Raw genomic sequence first — 20,897 nt, forward strand, 5'->3', positions numbered from 1 at the left:
GCTATTTTCCATTCAATAACAGATGCAGCAGCCTTATTGAATGCAAAGGATGGAAGTACCACTGACTTTTAAGGGGTCTTTATTTAGGAGTTTGGTATTAACAAAATTCTCCTTAAAAGTGCTTGTATGCTGCTATAAACAGGGTAACATTAAACAGTCTGCAAAGAAGAACACATTCGAAAAGAAGTCATACATAGATAAGGTACACTAATGTTTACTTTGAAAATAAAATGCAGAATGTTAGTTTTCATAAATCCATACATATTTCAGGAATTTAAGGGGTTCAAATATTACTGAGTCAGTATATACTGAAGATGGACACCAAATGAGGACTCCAGTTATTTTAACTTGTTAAAAATGTTAATCTATGGGAAGACGTTACATCTAAAATTCAACAAGTATGGCAAACCTGTGTGCAAGTGCACTAGCTTAAAACCATAGAATCCTAACCACACATAGAAGAGGATGTGGCATATATTCATGAGATGTATGCACCTATGGACATGCTCTCACAAACACAATGCAGATAAGAGAAGGCCCTTAGAAATAACGTCTTGAATACAAAAAGTTAACTTTGGCCCATCTGGTGTGGCTCAGCAGTTGGGCACATGGTTCAATTCCCAGTCAGGGCACATGCCCAGTTTGTGGGCTCCATTCGCATTATGGGATGTGCAGGACTCAGTCAATGAATGATTCTCTCTCATCATTGATGTTCTATTCCTCTCTTCTTCTCTCTCTCTCTCTGAAATCAATTTAAAAAAAAAGTTAACTTTGTAGAAAATTCATATTTTTGCATTTTTAGCAAAAAGCCGGGCAAAAAGGCAAGAGTTTTAAACTTAAACAATAAAACTAAAAGGTCTAATGGACTGAAATACACTGGAATAAATGTTCAAAGAGATTTCAGATCGAGATAGGAATTACATCAAGTGACACTTACCAGGTCTTCTCTTAGAAGATTCATGACTCCTACACTGGCAGCTGAGATAAATGTTTAAAGCATAAAATCAGCCTCACAGATAAGTGGATCATTCTATTAAACTGCTTCAGGAAGTAGTTTCAAGAGCTAGTGCTTAGAACTAACTTATTGCATGACTTTGAGGCCACTAAAAATGACAAGGATGCTAGCACAGAATGAAAAGTTTTTATGCTATTAGGCCAATGGCTTTGATAGTAAAACTGGTGAGGTTTTCTATTAACTACTCTGTCACAAAATTTTTGTTTGGCTTTGAAGTGGGAAAGATGTCATTAGTTGCAGCATCTGACCTCGTCCAGTATATATTCTGGAAAAGGCAGGTTGCATACTTGTAAACCATCCAGCTTGCAGGGTATCCGCAGGTACTCATCTTCCTTCCACTTGTTTTCCTTCGGATCTAAAGTGAGAATGGAATCGCTGTAATGACGGTTATAGCAAAGGCCTCCAAGAACCATTATCTGTTTGCCCAGCACAGACACACTGTGGCCATGTCTACCGATTGGCATGGGTGCCAAGATGGTCCACTGACTAGTCTCTGGGTTGTACACTTCTGCAGAAGGGCACCCCTGAGATTCAAAAGAGGACCTGGAGGTCACACAGACACCACCGAAGATATAAAGGTGACCATTGTAAGAAACCATCTTGTGAAAGCATCTTACATAGTTCATTTTGCTCTTATTCTCCCAGCAGTTGGTAACAGCTCCAGTTATTCTGGTCCATTGTTCTATGGTCCCTTCTTTCCTGGGGCCAAAAACCCACACTTGTTTGAAGGTGGACAATGAGGTGATTCCACTGGTGATATACAACTTGTTAATGAGCACTGTCCTCTCATGTCCATATTTATTAATGGGATAAGGTCCACAAATTCCCATTAATCATTGGTGATGTCTCATCTCTGGCTCTGCCTGCTACAGCATAAATAAACTTCCCAGTAACACCAGCTGCAAATACTGAACATGGTTCAGGCATGTCTGCCATCCGGAGCCACGGGTTTTCTCAGGTCATACCTGAACACTGGAAATAGCATGGAATTAGCCATCTGGGCCTCGTTCTTCCTTGCCTAATAAGAACATGAAGTTATTGACAATAGCAAGGCAGTCCAGGCACAGCGGTACTTGGGGGCCTTTTGGTTCCCATAAGACTCTTGGTTTCTTTAAGAGAAATATTTTACTTTTAACTATGCTATGTCTAATCATCCCTCAAACACTGATGTTTGGGGTTTGGCAGCGTGGATGTGGCTTGATTTCATGTCCAACAAAGGCTGCTGGTGAACATTTTGAAAGTAATTCAATGCTTTGTCAGTTTCATAGCGCAGCTGTCAAGAGTATAAAGTTCCGATGTCTTAACCTCCTCAAAAAACACTGGATGGGGTCACTGATGTTCTGAATAATGGTATTGGTATGTCCCCAGCATCTTCTCTCATGCCGCAGCCAAGACCGCACAACCTTGTACAGCTCAAGCTCTGGGAACCTGCTCAGATGATTATTGTCCAAATAAGATACGAGCTTCTCAAAATTCACAAGACAGGGAGTCAGGCCTGGACACGAGTGGCGCAAAGTCATCTAGCAGAACGGATTCCAGCTTCTCTCCCTGATCCAGAAATCAGCTAAGAGTCTCAGGATTTCTGCACAATTTTCTAAGCAGGTTTTTGCTAATAGGAAAGAGAAGCAGAACCTCCCCACACCTATAAGTTGAACATACATGGCAGCCTGAAGAATCTCACAAACAGTATTCACACTCAGTTCTGTATCCATAGCGTGCAACTGAAGGATGTGGTAGAAACCATGTCCTTTTAAATGAATTTTGTCCTGATCTCACTTATGTCTGCAGAAACATACAGTCAAACCTTGGTTCTCAAATGTCTCCCACCTCGGACAATTTGGTTCTGGACCAAGTTGACCTGACAACTCTTTCATGCAGATACCTCAGCATGACAAAAAGCATCCCTCAAGCAACAAACAAAAAAGAGAATGTGTGACACTAAACCGTGTGTTGTTAATATCTCAGGAAATTGTGCTGTGAATATTTTACTGGGTTTTATGCTTTTGTTGCTGGCAAGTTGACGATTAGCACAATTTTAAAACATAAAGAGGCCATCATGAGTGCTGATGGTGCTAAGGGTGTGAAAGTGCTCATGAAACAACAATCACAGGAAATGGAAGAGGTAGAAAAATTGTTTTGGATAAACTAAAGGCAGTTAGGCAGCATTTTGGAGGCAATGATATGTGAAAAAGCGAAGATGCTGCATGATGACTTCCTGAAAGATCCCCTGGGACAAGTGATTCATTTAAGGCTAGGAGACGGTGGTTCAATAAATTTAAGAAAAGAAGTGCTTATAGATTAAACAGTACGTTAGATATGGTTAAAATAGGGAATCATTTGTGGGTCTGGAATGGATTAATTCAATTTACATTATTTCTAATGGAAAATGATTTAGTTTCCTAACAAATCATTTCTTGAATAGCCTTCTGGAATGAGTTAAGTTCAAGAACCAAGGTTCCACTGTAAGTCTGAAGTAATCACTCTGGTGGCCAAGAGTGCTTTATGGGCCTGGAACTGCTGTGACAGCAAGAAGCAGTCCTACCTCATACAGTACTCTGGACCCAGCAGAGATGCTGGTGTCACGGATGGAGGGAGGGACAGAATCGTCCATGTTCCCTACATGAAACACCTCTGGGGCTCACCCGGCCTCTAGTGTTGGGCAGGCAGTCTGCAGCAGGACAGTGCGCGGTTGGGTGTGGACAGCACTCAGAAGGCTCCTTGAACATCTAAGAAGGGACCTTCCCTGGCGCTCATGCAATGGGAAAGGGGTGTGCACGCCTGCTGCCTCCCCCTCAGAACCAGTCCTGGGCTCTTTTCTGTCAATTTTTATATCACCCTTACCTTTTACCCCTAAAAATGCCCTTGTTTTCTATTTGTATTTTGCTTCTCAATATCTTACATTCTTTCTTCACTTTCCTCATAGGTGTCTTTTGTAATACCCCATCTTTTATCTACTTTGTATTAATTTCAGGAAGCATTATTTAAAATATCAGTGTGCTTAGGTTGAGTGAAGAGACAGAAGTGAATAATTGTTTTTATACTAAATAACATTGTGTGTGTGTGTAAATTAGGGTTAATTCCTTTATTACAAACAAAACAAAACAAAAACAACAAATAAAGCAGGAAGACACTCAGTGGATGTCTACATTAAAATCTGGAAAGGCTGGAACTGCATATGTAATCATTCAAACAAATATCTATAATTTTAAATTACCACTCAAAATCAAATGTTTGTTTTGCTTGCATGTCTTTCTTCCCTAATAGAGCGTGATCTGGATAAGTTTAGAAACCTTGTTGTATTCATCTTCATATCATACAATCTAGGAGAGTTCCTGACACCTAGTAGAGCAGTGATGGCGAACCTATGACACGCGTGTTAGAGGTGATACGCGAACTCATTTTTTTGGTTGATTTTTCTTTGTTAAATGGCATTTAAATATATAAAATAAATATCAAAAATATAAGTCTTTGTTTTACTATGGTTGCAAATATCAAAAAATTTCTATATGTGACACGGCACCAGAGTTAAGTTAGGGTTTTTCAAAATGCTGACACGCCGAGCTCAAAAGGTTCGCCATCACTGGGGGCCAATTTAGACAGAAGGCTGTCTCCCACCCTATTTCACTGACACTCTTGTTCTGTCTTATGCAGGGGACATGGAAGATTCTGTCCCTCCCTCCATCTGTGACACCAGCGCCTCTGCTGGGTCCAGAGTACGGTGTGAGGTAGGACTATTTCTTGATGTCACAGCAGTTCCAGGCCCAGAGAGCACTCTTGGCCACCAGAGAGATTACTTCAGCATGGCAGTGGAACCTCGGTTCTTGAACTTAACTCATTCCAGCACCAGTGAATATTCAGGAAATGATAGATTAATTAATGAAGATGTAAAATTCACCTACAGTATCATGCCTATGATCTGCCAAAGGCTATCCTTGTGTAAGGTAAGAAAGTAGACGTTGTTGTCAGATATCCTTGAGCTTAAACGCTGAGATTTCAGTTCACTAGGTGAATTATGTATCAATTGCTGCACAACAAATTATCCCGAATCTTAGTGGCTTAAAACAGTATTGTTATTCCACAGTTCCCGTGAGTCAGGGGTCCTGGTGCCGCTTGGCTTGATCCTCAGTCTGAGAGGCTCCACCAGCTGCCGTTAGCGTTGGCCTGGGGTGTGCTCATCTCAAGACACAACTGAGGGTAGACCAGCTCCTAAGCTCACTCTCGTGGTTGTTAGTAGGACGCACTTGCCTGCAAGCTGTTGGGTTTAGGGCCTCGATTTATTGCTGGCTCTTGGCTAGAAGCCCCCTACAGTTCCATGCCATGTGGGTCTCTCTGCAGGGCAGCGCGTGCCAGGCATCTGGCTTCCCTGGAATGAGCCAGCTTTGAGAACTGGAGAGTGCAGCAAGGCAGAAGTTAGTGTTGTGTCACCTAATCGCTTTTGTTAGAACGCAGTCATTAGTAAGTGTGAATACCAGAAGGCAGTGATCCTTGGAGGTCAATTTAGACAGAAGGCTGTCTCCTACCCTGTTTCACGGACACTCTTGTTCAGTTTCCTCATTTTACAGACACAAACACGAATAGAACCTATTTGTTGAGGCTGTTGTGATAAAAATGAGAACGTGCACATCAGTGACTTAGGAAAGTGTTCGACCCAGAGCAGAAGTCAATGTATGCTAACGATGAATACAGTGATTTTTTAGTTATGTCATTTCCGGTGCATGTTGATTCCTTATTTGTAAAGTAAGTGAGGATCCATTGATCCCCAAGTCTCTTTATAAGCCCTTTGTATTCAGACCCATTGATTTTTCTAGCCCCTAGACTCTATAGATTTCTTCATTTTCAACAGTCTAACTTTTTTTTTGCACTCAAATTTAGTATTTTTTGCCCCCATCCCTATATCTAATTAGGATATTTTTAAAATCTATTAAACCTGAAGGAGCTGAGCCATCCTCTACTACTAATGTCTAAAGCCATTCAAACATTGTCATGGGGCCTGTCCTAAGAGTCAGAAGACAAGTTTCTTGAATTCTAGTTCCCATTCTGCTCCTTAAGAGACTGTAGGCAAGTGTTTTCATCTCTTTGCCTTAGTTTGTTCCACTCATGGAAGGGTGGGGGAATTGGACGGGATCACCTCTAGCATCCTTTCTTGTATCTTTGAAGCAGCTTCTAGCAACAAGCCTGGGAAAGAGAATAGTCACTGATGCTGGAAGTGGTGAGCAGGGATTTTTCCTGGGGTCTTGTCTCATGGAATCGAAGAATGAAGCCTCGGACCAGAGGTGTTCAAACAAGGCAGGAGTTTATTGCAAACAAACACAGGCTCCCTGCTCAGGGAGGAGGTTCAAATGGGTTGCCCCCATGCATTCTGCTCCTCCCCTTCTATCTGCTAAAAGCCTGCTCTTTGTCTGTGTTGCTCTCTGATTGATTCCTGGCCTTTTTGCAACATTATTCCCTTTCACTTGCAAAAAAAGTGTCCTTGTTTCAAAACACCGGTTTTTCTGCTATCCACCCTGTTTTTTCTGCCATCCTGTTTCCTACAAAATACGTTTTTGTTGGTTTCAGCTAGCTCCACTATTCCTCCTTCTTCCACCCCTTACCCTATCTATCCAATTCTGCTTTAACTTCTTTCATTCATGGCGATGACTTAATAGCTTTGTCAGTCTTTGAACCCAATTTCCATTTGCTGCCAATATTGGTTTTTCATTTGTCTTCATGTATTTCATACATATTTCTCTAGGGCCGATTTTCTGAGATTAGTTTTCAAGCCTTATTTTTCAGGACACTTTTTAACTTCATAAAGATTATAGGATTGATACTGAGTATGCAGTAGTTATATATCTTTAGGAAGAACTATTAAAATGTAAAGAAATAAATTATTGTGAGGATCAGTAAACCTCCGGAGTATCCTTATAGAGGCCATTTCTATAAAGTCAAAGAAAATAAAGTCAGGTGACTTCATCTGTGTGCATCGGGGGGAAAATTACTCCCAATTGAGAAAAAAGATGTTGGGGCATCCAAAGTAAAAAAAAATTGTATTCCCCCTGCAAATTGTATTCCCCACTGGAAATTTTCTGAGGTCTCACTTGTGCCTTCTTGTATGTACTAAGTTGCTGTAATACAATGAGGAAATTTGAATTTAAAACAAATTGTACCTTGTACGTCCAAAGAGGTTCAGTCTTTTTCAGTCATTTTTTATAGGATGCTATTACATCTTCCTCATCTTTGAAATTCATTTTTCTGAAATTACCTGCACAATCTGGGGGCAAATCCTTCTGAAATGCTCATTGATGGAAACTCTCTATTGTCCATTCCCTGAAATCAAATTTGTACTCAGAGAAATATTATTTTAAAGTAAAGCACAGTGAATTGAGTGGCTGGTCAAAATGGCTGATACTTTCTAGTGCACAAAACAAGGAACAATTAGATGAGAGCGAGTTTCTCTTGTACGGAAAAACTAGCTCCAAGGTAGTTCAAACGCTCACTTCTGAAATTGCTTAGTTTGAAAAAAAACTCATATGCCTTTTGCTATGTTTTGGAAGAAAATACCAGTCTTATGTTTGTATGGAATGTTACTTGACTTGAACCTGAACTATATTGTTGGCCAATTCACATTCTGGTTCTGCCATTTGAAAACTGTGTGACATTAGGAAAGATACTTGGTATTCCTGAACTTCATTTTCACTTACAATATGGGGCAACATATCACAGTGATGTGGTGTCGATTAAATGAGGAGATACATGAATCTATTTCACAAATTAATGGGTAACTCCAGGATAGTCATCCCATTACGGATGTTATTTTATGCTTAATTTCATATTTACATTTAATGAAATCACTAAAACTAATAAGATGCAATATTTCAAAGATGATGATAACGGGACAAATAATAGACGTTTTCAGCAAACTTCCTGCCTTGTCAGGCACCCTGCTAACCTCTTATGTTATTTAACGTAATCATCTTGAATGGTTTCAGAGCTTCCGTTTTACAGGCGAGACAACTAAAGTTTAGAGAGGTTAATTTTGCCCAAATTATAATACTAGCAAGTGACCTCAGACTGGATCCAGATGACCCCTGAATGGATCCCTTTTAAGTCCTGTGCTAAACTGCTCCCATTTCCAGCACCCAATAGGAAGAGAAAAGAGGTGCAGAAGGCTTCCTGGTTCTATTACACCAGCGGCTCACAGTCTTGGCTGCCCATGAGAGCTACCTGTGAAGTTGTAGGAAAAATCCGAAAGTACAGGGCACACTTGAAATCTATTAAATCCCTCGAGGACTGAATCCAGATGTTACATCAAGAAACAACCCCCAGCTCTTGAGGTGATTCCAGCTTATAGCCAACTTTTTGACTCTGCTGCATGCTCAGCCCCTGAAATAGACCAGCAGAGTGGTTAAGGCTCTTTTCTTGGGAGTAAGGTGATTTCACTTCCTGTTTGGCCACTTAAAGCTGTATGATGATAGGCGGATCACTTCCCTAAACTTCGAAAGTGATACTAATAGCATCATATTTTGTGGTGAAAATCAAAATAACCTATGAAATGTTCCCAGCACACTGTCTGGAACTTAGGTCACACCCGGTAGTGGTAGTATTTCATATATCTTTCATGTTCTGTACCAATATTTGGTTGCTTCATGAAATCTTTTTTTTTTTTAATTAAATCTTTATTGTTCAGATTACATTTGTTCCTCTTTCCGCACCCCCCATAACTCCCCTCCTCCCAGTTCCCACCCCACCCTCCGCCCTCACTCCTCACCCACTGTCCTCATCCATAGGTGCACGATTTTTGTCCAGTCTCTTCCCGAATCTCCCATTCCCCTCCCCCCCCCCAAGAATAGTCTGTCCATTCCCTTTCTATGTCCCTGATTCATTATAATCACCAGTTCATTCTGTACATCAGATTATTTATTCACTTGATTCTTAGATTCACTTGTTGATAGATGCATGTTTGTTGTTCACAATTTGTATCTTTACCTTTTTCTTCTTCCTCTTCTTAAAGGATACCTTTCAGCATTTCGTATAATACTGGTTTAGTGGTGATGAACTCCTTTAGCTTTTCCTTATCTGTGAAGTTCTTTATCTGACCTTCAATTCTGAATGATAGCTTTGCTGGATAAAGTACTCTTGGTTGTAGGTTCTTGGTATTCAGCACTTTGAATATTTCTTGCCATTCCCTTCTGGCCTGCAAAGTTTCTGTTGAGAAATCAGCTGACATTCGTATGGGTATTCTCTTGTAGGTAATTGAGTCTCTTTCTCTTGCTGATTTTAAGATTCTCTCTTTGTCTTTTGCTCTTGGCATTTTAATGATGATGTGTCTTGGTGTGGTCCTCTTTGGATTCCTTTTGTTTGGGGTTCTCTGTGCTTCTTGGACCTGTAAGTCCATTTCTTTCACCAGGTGGGGGAAGTTTTCTGCCATTATTTCTTCAAATAGGTTTTCAATATCTTGCTGTCTCTCATCTTCTGGCACCCCAATAATTCTGATATTAGTGCACTTGAAGCTGTCCCAGAGGCTCCTTACACTATCTTCGTATTTTCGGATTCTTTTTTCTTTTTGCTTTTCCGGTTGGGTGTTTTTTGCTTCTTCGAATTTCAAATCTTTGGCTTGATTCTTGCGCTCCTCTGGTCTGCTATTGGGTATAATATTCTTTATTTCAGTCCGTGTATGCTTAATTTCTAGTTTCTTTATCGTAGCATCGAAGGTCTCATTAGTTTTTGTGAGGCTCTCCATAAGTTTATTGCAAGCCCTCAAAATTGCGTTTTTTAGCTCCATATCCTCCATTTCTGTCATGTTTTTTTGTCTCCGCATTTTTTATGCTTTCTTGGTGCACCCCCTTGTGGTCTTTGTGCGCAGTCTTGTTCTAGTTAAGCCTTGATTTTTTTAGTTAATACTGAGGGATTTGACCACCAGGCTGACTGGCTGTGAGAATCAGCTGTGTGGAAAACTTCTGTCCTCTGGGGAGGTGCTAATCTAGCCTTTGCCTGAGGCGATCCGGCAAATGGCTCTGCGCAGGGCTTGGGCGGGGCGGGATCAACAGGGCGGGTGGAGGGAGCAGTTATGGCTGCTCTCAGTCCCTTCCCAGAGGCTCTGCTTCTCAGAACCCCGGCAGCCGCTGCAAACCTCAGAGAGAAAGCTGCCCTCAGATTCCAACTGATGCCGGACAATCCCGCTTCTCCCGTCTGAGTCTGAGTCCCTAGAGACTCGCCCGGATCTGGAGCCCAGAGTCTAAGACTCCCTCCCGACTGAAAACGACAACCGCGCCCTCAGCCACCAGCCCGCTTTGCGCGCGCACCTCGGTACCTTTGTATTTTCCACACTGCGCCTCCTCTGAGCCTCGGTTTGCTGTTCTCTTTCCTTCTAGTTGAAGATTCTCTCCTCAGCCAGCTTTCCTGTGGTTCTGGGTGATGTCTGTTCCATCTTTTAGTTGTATTTTTGAAGTGGTTGTTTGCGGCAGCAGTCTCCGGTGTTTACCTATGCTGCCATCTTGGTTCTCCTCTGTCTGTCTGGCTTCATGAAATCTTAAGCATGCATTTTTCTGTCCCTGCATGGAAGTAGGAGGCTACCATTGGTCCCTGAAGTCTCTTTCAAATTATTAATTTGACACCATTTTTAAAAAGTAGTATGGGACTTGAATTCCTATAGGAGATTGATAATATTTAGCAAGAGAAGCAATAAAATATTTATTTTGGGAGTAACTCAGGCCACTTAAGTAATCTACACTAATAAAAGAGAAACATGGTAATTAGCGTACGACCGCTACCCTTCCCATTGGCTAATCAGCATATCCTTATGCAAATTAACTGTCAGCCAAGATGGCGGCGGGCAGCCAGGCAGCTGGAAGTGAACATGAGGCTTGCTTGCTCCAGTGACTACAGACTGCAACGTTCCCTGCCTGACTTGCCGGCCTCTGAGCTGGCAGTTTGAAACATTCTAACAAATATAGGCCGGGTCTCAGAGCTGAAGTTATACATTCTTTCAATTATAGAACCGAAACAAACCAGATACCTGCTCTCAGAGCTAGAGCCAGAGCTAAAGCTGACCCAGAATAAAATTTAAAAAAAGGAGCGGTTGGGAGCTTCAATCAACAACCGCCAGCCTGAAAGCAGCCCTCAGCCCCTCACCCAGACTGGCCAGGCACCCCAGTGGGGACCCCCACCCTGAAGGGTGTGTGACCAGCTGCAAACAGCCATCATCCCCTCATCCAGGCTGGCAGGCACCCCAGTGGGGACCCCCACCCTGATCCAGGACACCCTTCAGGGCAAACCAGCTGGCCCCCACCCGTGCACCAGGCCTCTATCCTATATAGTACAAGGGTAATATGCCTCCCAGCACCGGGATCAGTGGAGCCACGAGGCCTCCTGGCACTGGATCAGCGTGACAGGGGGCAGCGCCCAAACCCCCTGATCGCCCTGTGGCTCTGTGTATGACAGGGTGCGGCATCCCAACCCCCCCCCCCGCCCCCCCCCCCCCCCCCCCCCCCGCCCACCACAGTCCCTGCTCTGTGTGTGACAGGGTAGAGACATAACCTCTCCATCGGCCCTGCCCTGAGTGTGACAGTGGCGGCGCCCCAACCCCCTGATCGGCCCTGCTCTGTGGGTAATAGAGGGCGGTGCCCTAACTCCCCTATCGGCCCTACTCTGTGCGTGACAGGGGGGAGCTCCCCAACCCCCTGATGGGCCCTGTTCTGTGCGTGACAGGGGGGAGTTCCCCAACCCCCTGTTGGGCCCTGCTTTGTGCATGACAGGGGGCAGCGCTCAACCCCCTGATTGGCCCTGCTCTGTGCGTGACAGGGCGTGGTGCCGCAACCTCCCCATCGACCCTACCTTGAGTGTGACAGGGGGCAGTGCCCCAACCCCCCAATCGGCCCCACCCTGAGCGTGACTGAGGGTGGCATTGCAACCTCCCAATCCGCCCTGCTCTGTGCATGACAGGGGGCAGCACCCCAACTCCCCAATCAGCCCTGCTCTGAGCCCAACCAGGGGCTGCACCTAGGGATTGGGCCTGTCCTCTGCCACCCGGTAGCAGGCCTAAGCCAGCAGGTCGTTATCTCCTGAGGGGTCCCAGACTGTGAGAGGGCACAGGCCGGGCTGAGGGCCCCCCCCACCGTTCCCCCCCCAGTGCACAAATTTTTGTGCACCGGGCTTCTAGTAAGTAATAAGAACTGTTATTGATGCCTTCATTAGTTAATATTGGTATGTGCAAATGACCATTTACATGCTTTTATAGACAGGTGTGTGTGTGTTTTTAAAAATATATATTTTATTGATTTTTTACAGAGAGGAAGGGAGAGAGATAGAGAGTTAGAAACATCGATGAGAGAGAAACATCCATCAGCTGCCTTCTGCACACCCCCTACAGGGGATGTGCCCGCAACCAAGGTACATGTCCTTGACCAGAATCGAACCTGGGACCCTTCAGTCCACAGACCGACGCTCTATCCACTGAGCCAAACGGGTCAGGGCTGTGTGTGTGTGTGTGTGTGTGTGTGTGTGTGTGTGTGTGTGTGTGTGTGTGTTTTAATGTAGATGCTGTCCTTGCCTCTTAAAACTTGTTTACTTGCTTCACCCAGGTGTAGGCAGCAAGGTCTTTGGAATTAGTCTTTTAAGTGAGTGCTTAATGGAGATGAGTAATTGTTTGCAGCTGCACATATCTGTAGGGACTAGTTTTTCTTTTAGTAGGGGACAGGATAATTTGCCTGACGACTTTGGAAAGCTTAGTCTTGGTTATCCCCAGATGCTTGAGGGTGACTTTGCTTCTTGACTTGAAAAGCCACCAAAGATTCCCGCCCCTCCGCAAGACATCATGCATAGCAGAGGACAGGCAGCCAATTTTATTTTTAGAGGGTTTTTTTTCTTCTGCTTCAATAAAAGCAATCAGTAGTGTTTCATTTTGAGTGAGGATTATAAACATGAATGGTGGGTAGGTTGTTTTTTTTGGGGGGTGGAGGATGATGATTTCAAGGGATTGGGCCCTTCTAGCTTAACACCTAAAATATATTTTAAAGATGAGGTATTGGAATAGAATAGATATTGTATAGCTTGAAAATACAGATGTCGGCCTGAGGATATAGTGAGCCATGGGAAGTCTTATTTGGCAATTTTGGGAACAGCCTCTGCATCTTCAGATTTTATTGGAAGTTTTCAAAATACCAATACACAGAGCCAATTCCATTGCCCGTTGATTGTTAAGGCAAAATGTAATGTGTCCTCCACCTGCAACTATGAAGCTATGGACCCAGAAAGTCACGAGTGAGGATGTGTCTATTAGCGCCAATAGATTAGATGGAAGGATTGACAGTCTACCCAACCATCCCCTGTCCTCATCTCTTTGATGGCTTGGCAGAGCCATAGCTGACCTGGGAACAGGAAACAGCAGTAGTGGCTTCTTGAGAATATGGAACTCTGGCCTGATCAATCTCAAACTGGTGTCCCTTATCCCCTAATTAAGGCTGGATTTTGAACTGGAGGCACTGTTGAAAAGTAGGCTTTGAGACCTCCCACTTAGAGACCTTATCTAGAGACCTTCTAGACCAGTGGTTCTCAACCTTCCTAATGCCGCGACCCTTTAATACAGTTCCTCATGTTGTGGTGACCCCCAACCATAAAATTATTTTCGTTGCTACTTCTTAACTGTAATTTTGCTACTGCTATGAATCGTAATGTAAATATCTGATAATGCAGAATGTATTTTCATTGCTACAAATTGAACATAATTAAAGCATAGTGATTAATTACAAAAACAATATGTAATTATATATGTGTTTTCCAATGGTCTTAGGCGACCCCTGTGAAAGGGTCGTTTGACCCCCAAAGGGGTCTCGACCCACAAGTTGAGAACCGCTGTTCTAGAGGAAGACCAGGCCTGGCAGCAAACAATGGGGTTTAGGGTCATAGCTCGGCCATTTCCTAGATTATGTGATCCTGGGTGATCCACTTAACCGTCTTGGCCTCATCAGTATAAATGGGGGATAATGTTTTTCTGGATCCTCCTTGTGAGGACGAAAAGAGTCTTCAGTAGTTTGAAGAAACCAAGTACTGTAAAGCACTGAACAAATGTGAACATTTTGCTTATTCAGTTTTCTGGTTCATGCATGTCAAGCAAAGGAAATGTGAGTGGGTAGGGAGTTTTTAATTGGGAATATTTTGTCTCTTGGGCAATAACTCATTTCTCTGTCCTCTAAAATCTGACCAGCCTGAGCTTCAGTCTTAAGAGTAACCCGTCAGTGACGGCATAAATCCCTAGTCATAAATCCCTAGTTGGCATGCCCCTGCACGTGGCTGGGCTTGCCTTAGGCGGTGGCACAGCATAGTGTTAGCAGGGTGCAGCTGGAGTTTAGGTGCCTGCGTTCAAGTGCCCGTTGGACCACATATAAGCTGTGTGATCTTGCCCTTTCGTCTCTCATTTCCTTGTATGGGGTACTTAGAGGATTAAATGAACCATTCCATCCAGTGGTTAGCATACAGTGAATGTTATTTCAAAGAATTAGTAAAAGATACAGCACCTGGAGATATGATCCTATGATCTTATCTTGCTAATTAAATTGCAAAGGAAAGGCTTCAGTTGTCTTCTATTTTTCATAGTTCTTCCAAATGACCTTTCATCTAGTGTTTGAGTTTCTTTGGTATCTGTAAACTAGTACAAACTTATACCTAATAATGTAATTTATGGAGTACCTACTACATGCCAGGAATTGTATATCCATGTTTCCCCACTATGTTTGTGAGCCGGGCATTATTTTTATTCCCATTTTTATAGATGAGGTAACCAAGCCATCCTCAAATTGAGTGACTTAACCAGGATCCTTAACCAGTAACAGGGCCGGATCTAAACTTGCATCTGAGATCCTCCAAAACCTGTGTCCTTTACTCCACTCAATTAAATATTCTTGCCCTGCTACTGGTGGCAGAATTATCTTTTCATCTTTAAGTGGCAATGAAAATTTATATCCTGACCCTACACCATAGGAACATTCCTAGAGTTGTGGACAAAGAAATTATTTTTGTAAGTCAAATCACATTCCAAATTTACAAGGAATATTATTATTGAAACAAAATCCTATCATAAATCACCTTGAATTTTTAAAAATAAACTTAGATATTACTCAGAGTGAGGCTTAAGTATAGTCATTGCAGTTAAGCTAGCTCATAACTGTTGTTTTAGCATGTCAGTCCACAATACCATAGAATGGGTTAGTATTTAGTAAGAAGAAATACAACTATTTTGTGAGGTTGCTTTTGATAGAGTGCTGTCAACCTGATAAGGAAAACTGACTAAGCAGACAAGTTCAGCTCTGTCAATCCAGCTCCCCGTTCCAGCCACTAGAGGGTAGTGTTGGCATTGGAATGACACCAAAGACTCCCAAGTCTTTGGGAATGCTGTGTGAAAAGCGGACTATTGCTAAGTGTATAATATGGAAAATGATCTGATGAAAGATTCTGATGTGACAGGAGACACCACATGACTGTTGTTGGGTCTGATGTTATTGGTAATCTATGTCCTAAAAGGCATGGTTGATGTTCTGTGCCTGTGGGATGTGGGGATGGTACCGCAGGTAACAAAAGAACTGTGGGCCATTGGGGACTCATCCTTTCCTTCTTACCTTTCTACCTCAATTCCTGCTTCATTTTTCCATTTGCAAATTGAAGGCATGCTGGAAGTTTCCAAGGTGAATTACCTTCCCTTTCCTTCAAACTGCAATCATGACCACCACAGAAGTTGATTGCTCACTTAATATGTCTCAAGGAATTCAGTTCTTGTCACAGATGGCATCCTGCTTGTCCTCATTGGGCCCTGTGTGGTACATGGGGCTGCTGTCCTCATGCCTTTTACAGAGACAGAAAGATAAAGTCCTTGCCCTTTCAAGTCTCCTCTGCTTGACTGAGGAGCAGGAGCTGGATTAGGGTGCATTTGTCTAACTCAGAGTTGACCATGTGGTTTCTAGTGCTTAGGAGTGACTTCCTACATGTGTGACCTTCTTTCCTGAGCCCTTTGTCCACTGTGCTTCCATAGAGGTCCCTGTACAGCTTTCGGGCTGTAGTGGGTGAGTATCCAGGACAAACTAGTTAAGAGTGTTTGTTCTTTTTTTTTTTTAGAAAGAAATATTTTTGCTTGTTTAAAATTCTATTCATCATCTCATAAAGCATACCACTCCATTTAAAACTTTAAATATAGTTGTTATACAATCTTATATTGGCTATATTAGTTTCAGGTATACAATATAGTGATTTGACATTTTTATACCTTACAATGTGATCACCCCACTAATTCTAGTAATCGCCTGTCACTGTGAAAACTTAATAGTATTACTGACTATACTAGAGGCCCAGTGCATGAAATTTGTGCATGGGTAGGGTCCCTAGCATCTGCCAGCTGCTGCACGGGGCCTCCCCCAGCTGCTGGCTGCTGGCTGGGACCTTCCTTCTTTCCGTGTCACCCCTTGGTGGTCAGTGCATGACATAGCAAGCCATTGAGCTCCTGGTCGGTCGAACTCCCAAGGAGACACTTTGCATATTAGGCTTTTACACATATAGATTCCTCTTCACCTTTTTCACTCATCCCCCAACCCTTTCCATAACCATCTCTTTGTTCTCTTTCTATGAGTCTGGTTTTTTTTGGTTTGTTTGTTTGATTTTTTAGATTTCACATATAAGTGAAACCATACGGTATTTGTCTTTCTGTCTGACTTATTTTACTTAGCGGAATTCTGAGGGTGATAATGAAAATTAAAGGACATGGATTTAGACATTCAGAACCAATGCCATGGCCCTTCAAGAAAAAAAGGTGAAGTAATGCAGACATTGGCTGTGTACCTCTCTTGGTTCTTCTACCTGTGTGACATTGGGCAAGCAACTAAACTTTTCAGATTTATTGCTCAGATTACTACAGTTGTTCCTCTTTTTTCCCCCCCCATAGCTCCCCTCAACCTGGTTCCCACCCCCCCCCCCCGCCCTCCCCTCCCCACACACACTGTCCTTGTCCATAGGTGTAAGATTTTTGTCCAATCTCTTACCAAGCCCCCCACACCCCCTTCCCCCGAGAATCGTCAGTCTACTCCCTTTCTATGTACCAGTTTATTCCGTTCATCAGATTTTTTATTCATTGATTTTTAGATTCACTTGTTGATAGATATGTATTTGTTGTCACTTTGTTGTTCATAATTTTTATCTTTACTCTTTCCTTCTTCTTCCTCTTCTTAAAGAATACCTTTCAGCATTTCATATAATACTTGTTTGGTGGTGATGAACTCTTTTAGCTTTTTCTTATCTGTGAAGCTCTTTATCTGACCTTCAATTCTAAATGATAGCTTTGCTGGGTAGAGTAAGCTTGGTTGTAGGTTTTTGCTATTCATCACTTTGAATATTTCTTGCCACTCCCTTCTGGCCTGAATGGTTTCTGTTGAGAAATCAGCTGACAGTCATATGGGTACTCTCTTGTAGGTAACTGTTTTTCTCTTGCTACTTTTAAGATTCTCTCTTTGTCTTTTGCCTTAGCATTTTAATTATGATGTGTCTTGGTGTGGTCCTCTTTGGATTCCTCTTGTTTGGGGGTTCTCTGCGCTTCCTGGACTTGTAAGTCTATTTCTTTCGCCAGGCAGGGGAAATTTTTTGTCATTATTTCTTCAAATAGGTTTTCAATATCTTGCTCTCTCTCTTCTTCTGGCACCCCCATAATTCAGATGTTGGTACGTTTGAAATTGTCCCAGAGGCTCCTTACACTATCTTCATACTTTTGGATTCTTTTTTTCTTTTTGCTTTTCCAATTGGGTGTCTTTTGCTTCTTCGTACTTCAAATCTTTGACTTGATTCTTGGGATCCTCCAGTCTGCTGTTGGATCTTTGTATATTATTCTTTATTTAAGTAAGTGTATGCTTAATTTCTAATTAGTCCTTTTACATATCCTTGAGGGTTTCACTAAATTTCTCAGAGGTTTCTAGAAGATTCTTGAGTAACCTTATAACTATGGTTTTGAACTCTATATTCAGTAGTTTGCTTTCCTCCATTTCTTTTGTTTGTGACATGTTTCTTTGTCTCTGCATTTTGGCTGCTTCCCTGTGTTGATAGAGTGGCCTTGTGTGCTAGGTGTCCTATAGGGCCCAGTGGCTCAGCCTCCCCAATTACCTGAGGTGTACACTCTTGGTGGACCCCTTTGTGGGCTGAGTGCACAAAGTCTTGTTGTAGTTAAGTCTTGATTGCTGTTGGTATCAATGGGAGGAATTGACTTCCAACCCAATTGACTGTGAGGACCATCTGTGTCTATAATGGGAGAACTGCTGTGCTGGAGACACCCTTTTGGGGCAGGACTTGCTTCAGAGGGGCTTTGGTGCTCACTGAGTCTGCCCCTTGAGTGTGTCGCTTATGGATGTGAAGAGCTGTAATCTGGTATGGTCTCACACTGACCACTGGGTACACTGGCTCTTGGATCTTCAAGGAGGTGCAAAATCAGCCGCTGCCTGAAGCCACCCAACAGGAGCTACAGAGAAATCTGCAGATTCATCCTCTTAGTTTGGGGTTTGGAAGTGCCCAGATAAGGCCCTGCTGTGAAGCAATGCAGGCTGCTGCTGCCGCCAGGCCTTAGGCCTTCGGCCTTCTTTTGGAAGCTTTGGAGCTCTCTGACCCAGCTGCAGTTTGTTAGGTTTTAGGTTGCAAAAGGACAGGCCATTCATATGCAAAAGCCGCTGCGTACAGCTTGGGTGGGGTTGTAAATTGGGTGGGGCAGGGACTCAGGGAATCACCAGGGCGTAGCAAACAGCAATGGCTGCCAGTCAGCCCTGCCCTGGAGAGGTCCCCGGGTCTCTGTGTCCCATGGCCCCATGCAGGAACAATGATCGCTGTGAGCACCTCTGAGAGAAAGCCACCCTTGCATTCCGTCCCGATGCCAGACAGTCCAGTTTCTCCCTGTATGAGTCTGGGTCCCCAGCGTCTCACCCAGAACTGGAGTTCAGAGCAATTGGGACCTTGTATCGCCCTCCTGATTGAAAAAAACAACAGCGCACCCAGTTGCCATCCCATTTTCTGAGCACCTCCATACCTCCACACCTCTGCACCTCCTACCAGTCTCAATGCACTTTTTTCTTTCCTTCTAGTTGTAGAACTTCCACTCAACCAGCTTTCCCATGGTTCTGAATGATATATGTTTTGTCTTTTAGTTTGAGTTTTGATGTGGTTTTGTGAGGCAGCAAGTACAGGTGTTTACCTATGTCGCCATCTTGGTTGTCTAGGTGCTTATATTTGTCTTTAGCTGAGTTAGAGAAGGAAAAAGTCATAAGTTTGGGTTGGTCTGAGAAGGCTTTAGGGAAGAGGCTGGATTTCAGGTTGGCCTGGAAAGGTACACCAGGCTGACTACATCAATGCAGTTGGCTGAGTACTCAGCAGTGCTCTCTTCTTTTCCCTGCAGGACATCTTAAAGTAGGCAAACCTTGGTGAAGACTCCCCAGAAGGGAGAATTATTGAATCAAGACCAAGCTGGCACTGCTCATAGCTATATGGCCTGCATGTGTCCCTCGCCTGTTGCACCCAGTCTAGTCTTCTTCTCCTGTCTCTCTCCAAGAATGGCCTCCATCTCTCCTGCTGTTGCACATTCTAAAAATTCTCAGAGACTTATGTCAGGGTCATCCTCCTTCAGAGATGAGCTTCTGAACCTTTACATTCTTAGAACTTTTATTGATGATACTCATATAGTTCATATTGCTTGTATAATATTTACCTTATCTTGCCCTTTTCTGTCTTAACTTTCTAATTATATGTCAAGCTCCTGGAGGGTACAGGCTATGTTTCCTATGTATCAAAGTCCTAGAAGGGACTTAGAAGTCACTTAGAGAGGTGGTCACCTAGCTGGATTATCAATATACCTTGGGAGCTTTTAAAAAAATACAGATTCTCAGGCCCCATCTTATAAGTAATGATTCAAATCTTGGGTTTGTGTGTGTGTGTGTGTGTGTGTGTGTGTGTGTGTGTGTGTGTGTGAAGGCAGAGTGGGCTACAGAGATGTGAGGAGAAGCTCTGTTTTTGTTTTGTCTTTGTTCTATAGCCCTTACTGTCTACAAAACTCTACTAAATATAGTGTCTCTTGATATATATGCATAACACCTATTATATACAGCTTACTTCCTGGTTCTTCATCACTTTTTCATGAACCCAATTCAAATTCAGAAAAGAGGGATAATTCTGTGTTCTGAGAACGGACAAAAAGCCCAGCTCAGTGCCTTTCATTCTCCTAGAGAGCTCTCCTGCTTCCACACTTAGAATTGTGCTCTGTGGGTCTCTGGTAGCCTGCCCTAGGTGTCGTGGGCTGCAAAACTGACATTTACTCTGTTTTTTCTGTGTGGAAGGTGAGGAAGACTGCAGTAGGCCTGGACTCAGTATATTATAATGCATGTCCAACAAACGATTTGCTAAATAAATGTGATAAAGCATGTAGTTATGTTGAAAAGATAATGTACAATGAAAAATGTCCAGCTGAAGAAGGTAACTTTCCACCGCCCCCCCCCCCCCACCCCCTTGCTAAAATCTAAGGCGTAATTTCAGCATTTGGTGTCAGGAGTTGCTCAGAAAATAAAAGTCAAACTTTTATAAAGAAGGATTTTTATTCCTTGGTAAATCTAGTGGAAAATTAATCACATACAATATGACGGTGCCAAGAAAGCATTTGCAAAAGCGCGGATGCATGAATATGGAACATCACATTTCCCTGTCAGTGCGTTTCCTTATCAGAGCAGGCTCCTTCATGACTGAAGTGATCATTACTCACTAGTCATGGGGCATCTAGGCTTGTTTTCCTGGGTTTTAGTCGTTCCTTTGGACTTGACTGTGGAAGCAGGGAATGCAGGGGAAAATGCCGCCTTGCTTTGCAGTGCACACTGTATAGTAACGGGGACATTTGAGGGCCTCTCCCTCC

General features: G+C 43.1%; 1 protein-coding gene across 1 annotated transcript; it reads right to left on the reverse strand.

The window, feature by feature from the left end:
* Nucleotides 1-1,245: 1,245 nt before the first annotated feature.
* Nucleotides 1,246-3,626, reverse strand: KLHL15 (kelch like family member 15). Its single transcript, XM_070428563.1, is given in 11 exon segments — nucleotides 1,246-1,832; nucleotides 1,835-1,864; nucleotides 1,867-1,967; nucleotides 1,969-1,989; nucleotides 1,991-2,174; nucleotides 2,177-2,349; nucleotides 2,351-2,494; nucleotides 2,496-2,562; nucleotides 2,565-2,797; nucleotides 3,477-3,533; nucleotides 3,535-3,626. Coding segments are annotated over 11 exon segments (1,689 nt in total).
* Nucleotides 3,627-20,897: the final 17,271 nt, after the last annotated feature.

This window comes from Myotis yumanensis, unplaced genomic scaffold, assembly GCF_028538775.1.
Source record: "Myotis yumanensis isolate MYYU_CA2020_CCGP unplaced genomic scaffold, mMyoYum1.0.hap1 SCAF_11, whole genome shotgun sequence".
In the NCBI taxonomy this organism is placed as follows: domain Eukaryota; kingdom Metazoa; phylum Chordata; class Mammalia; order Chiroptera; family Vespertilionidae; genus Myotis; species Myotis yumanensis.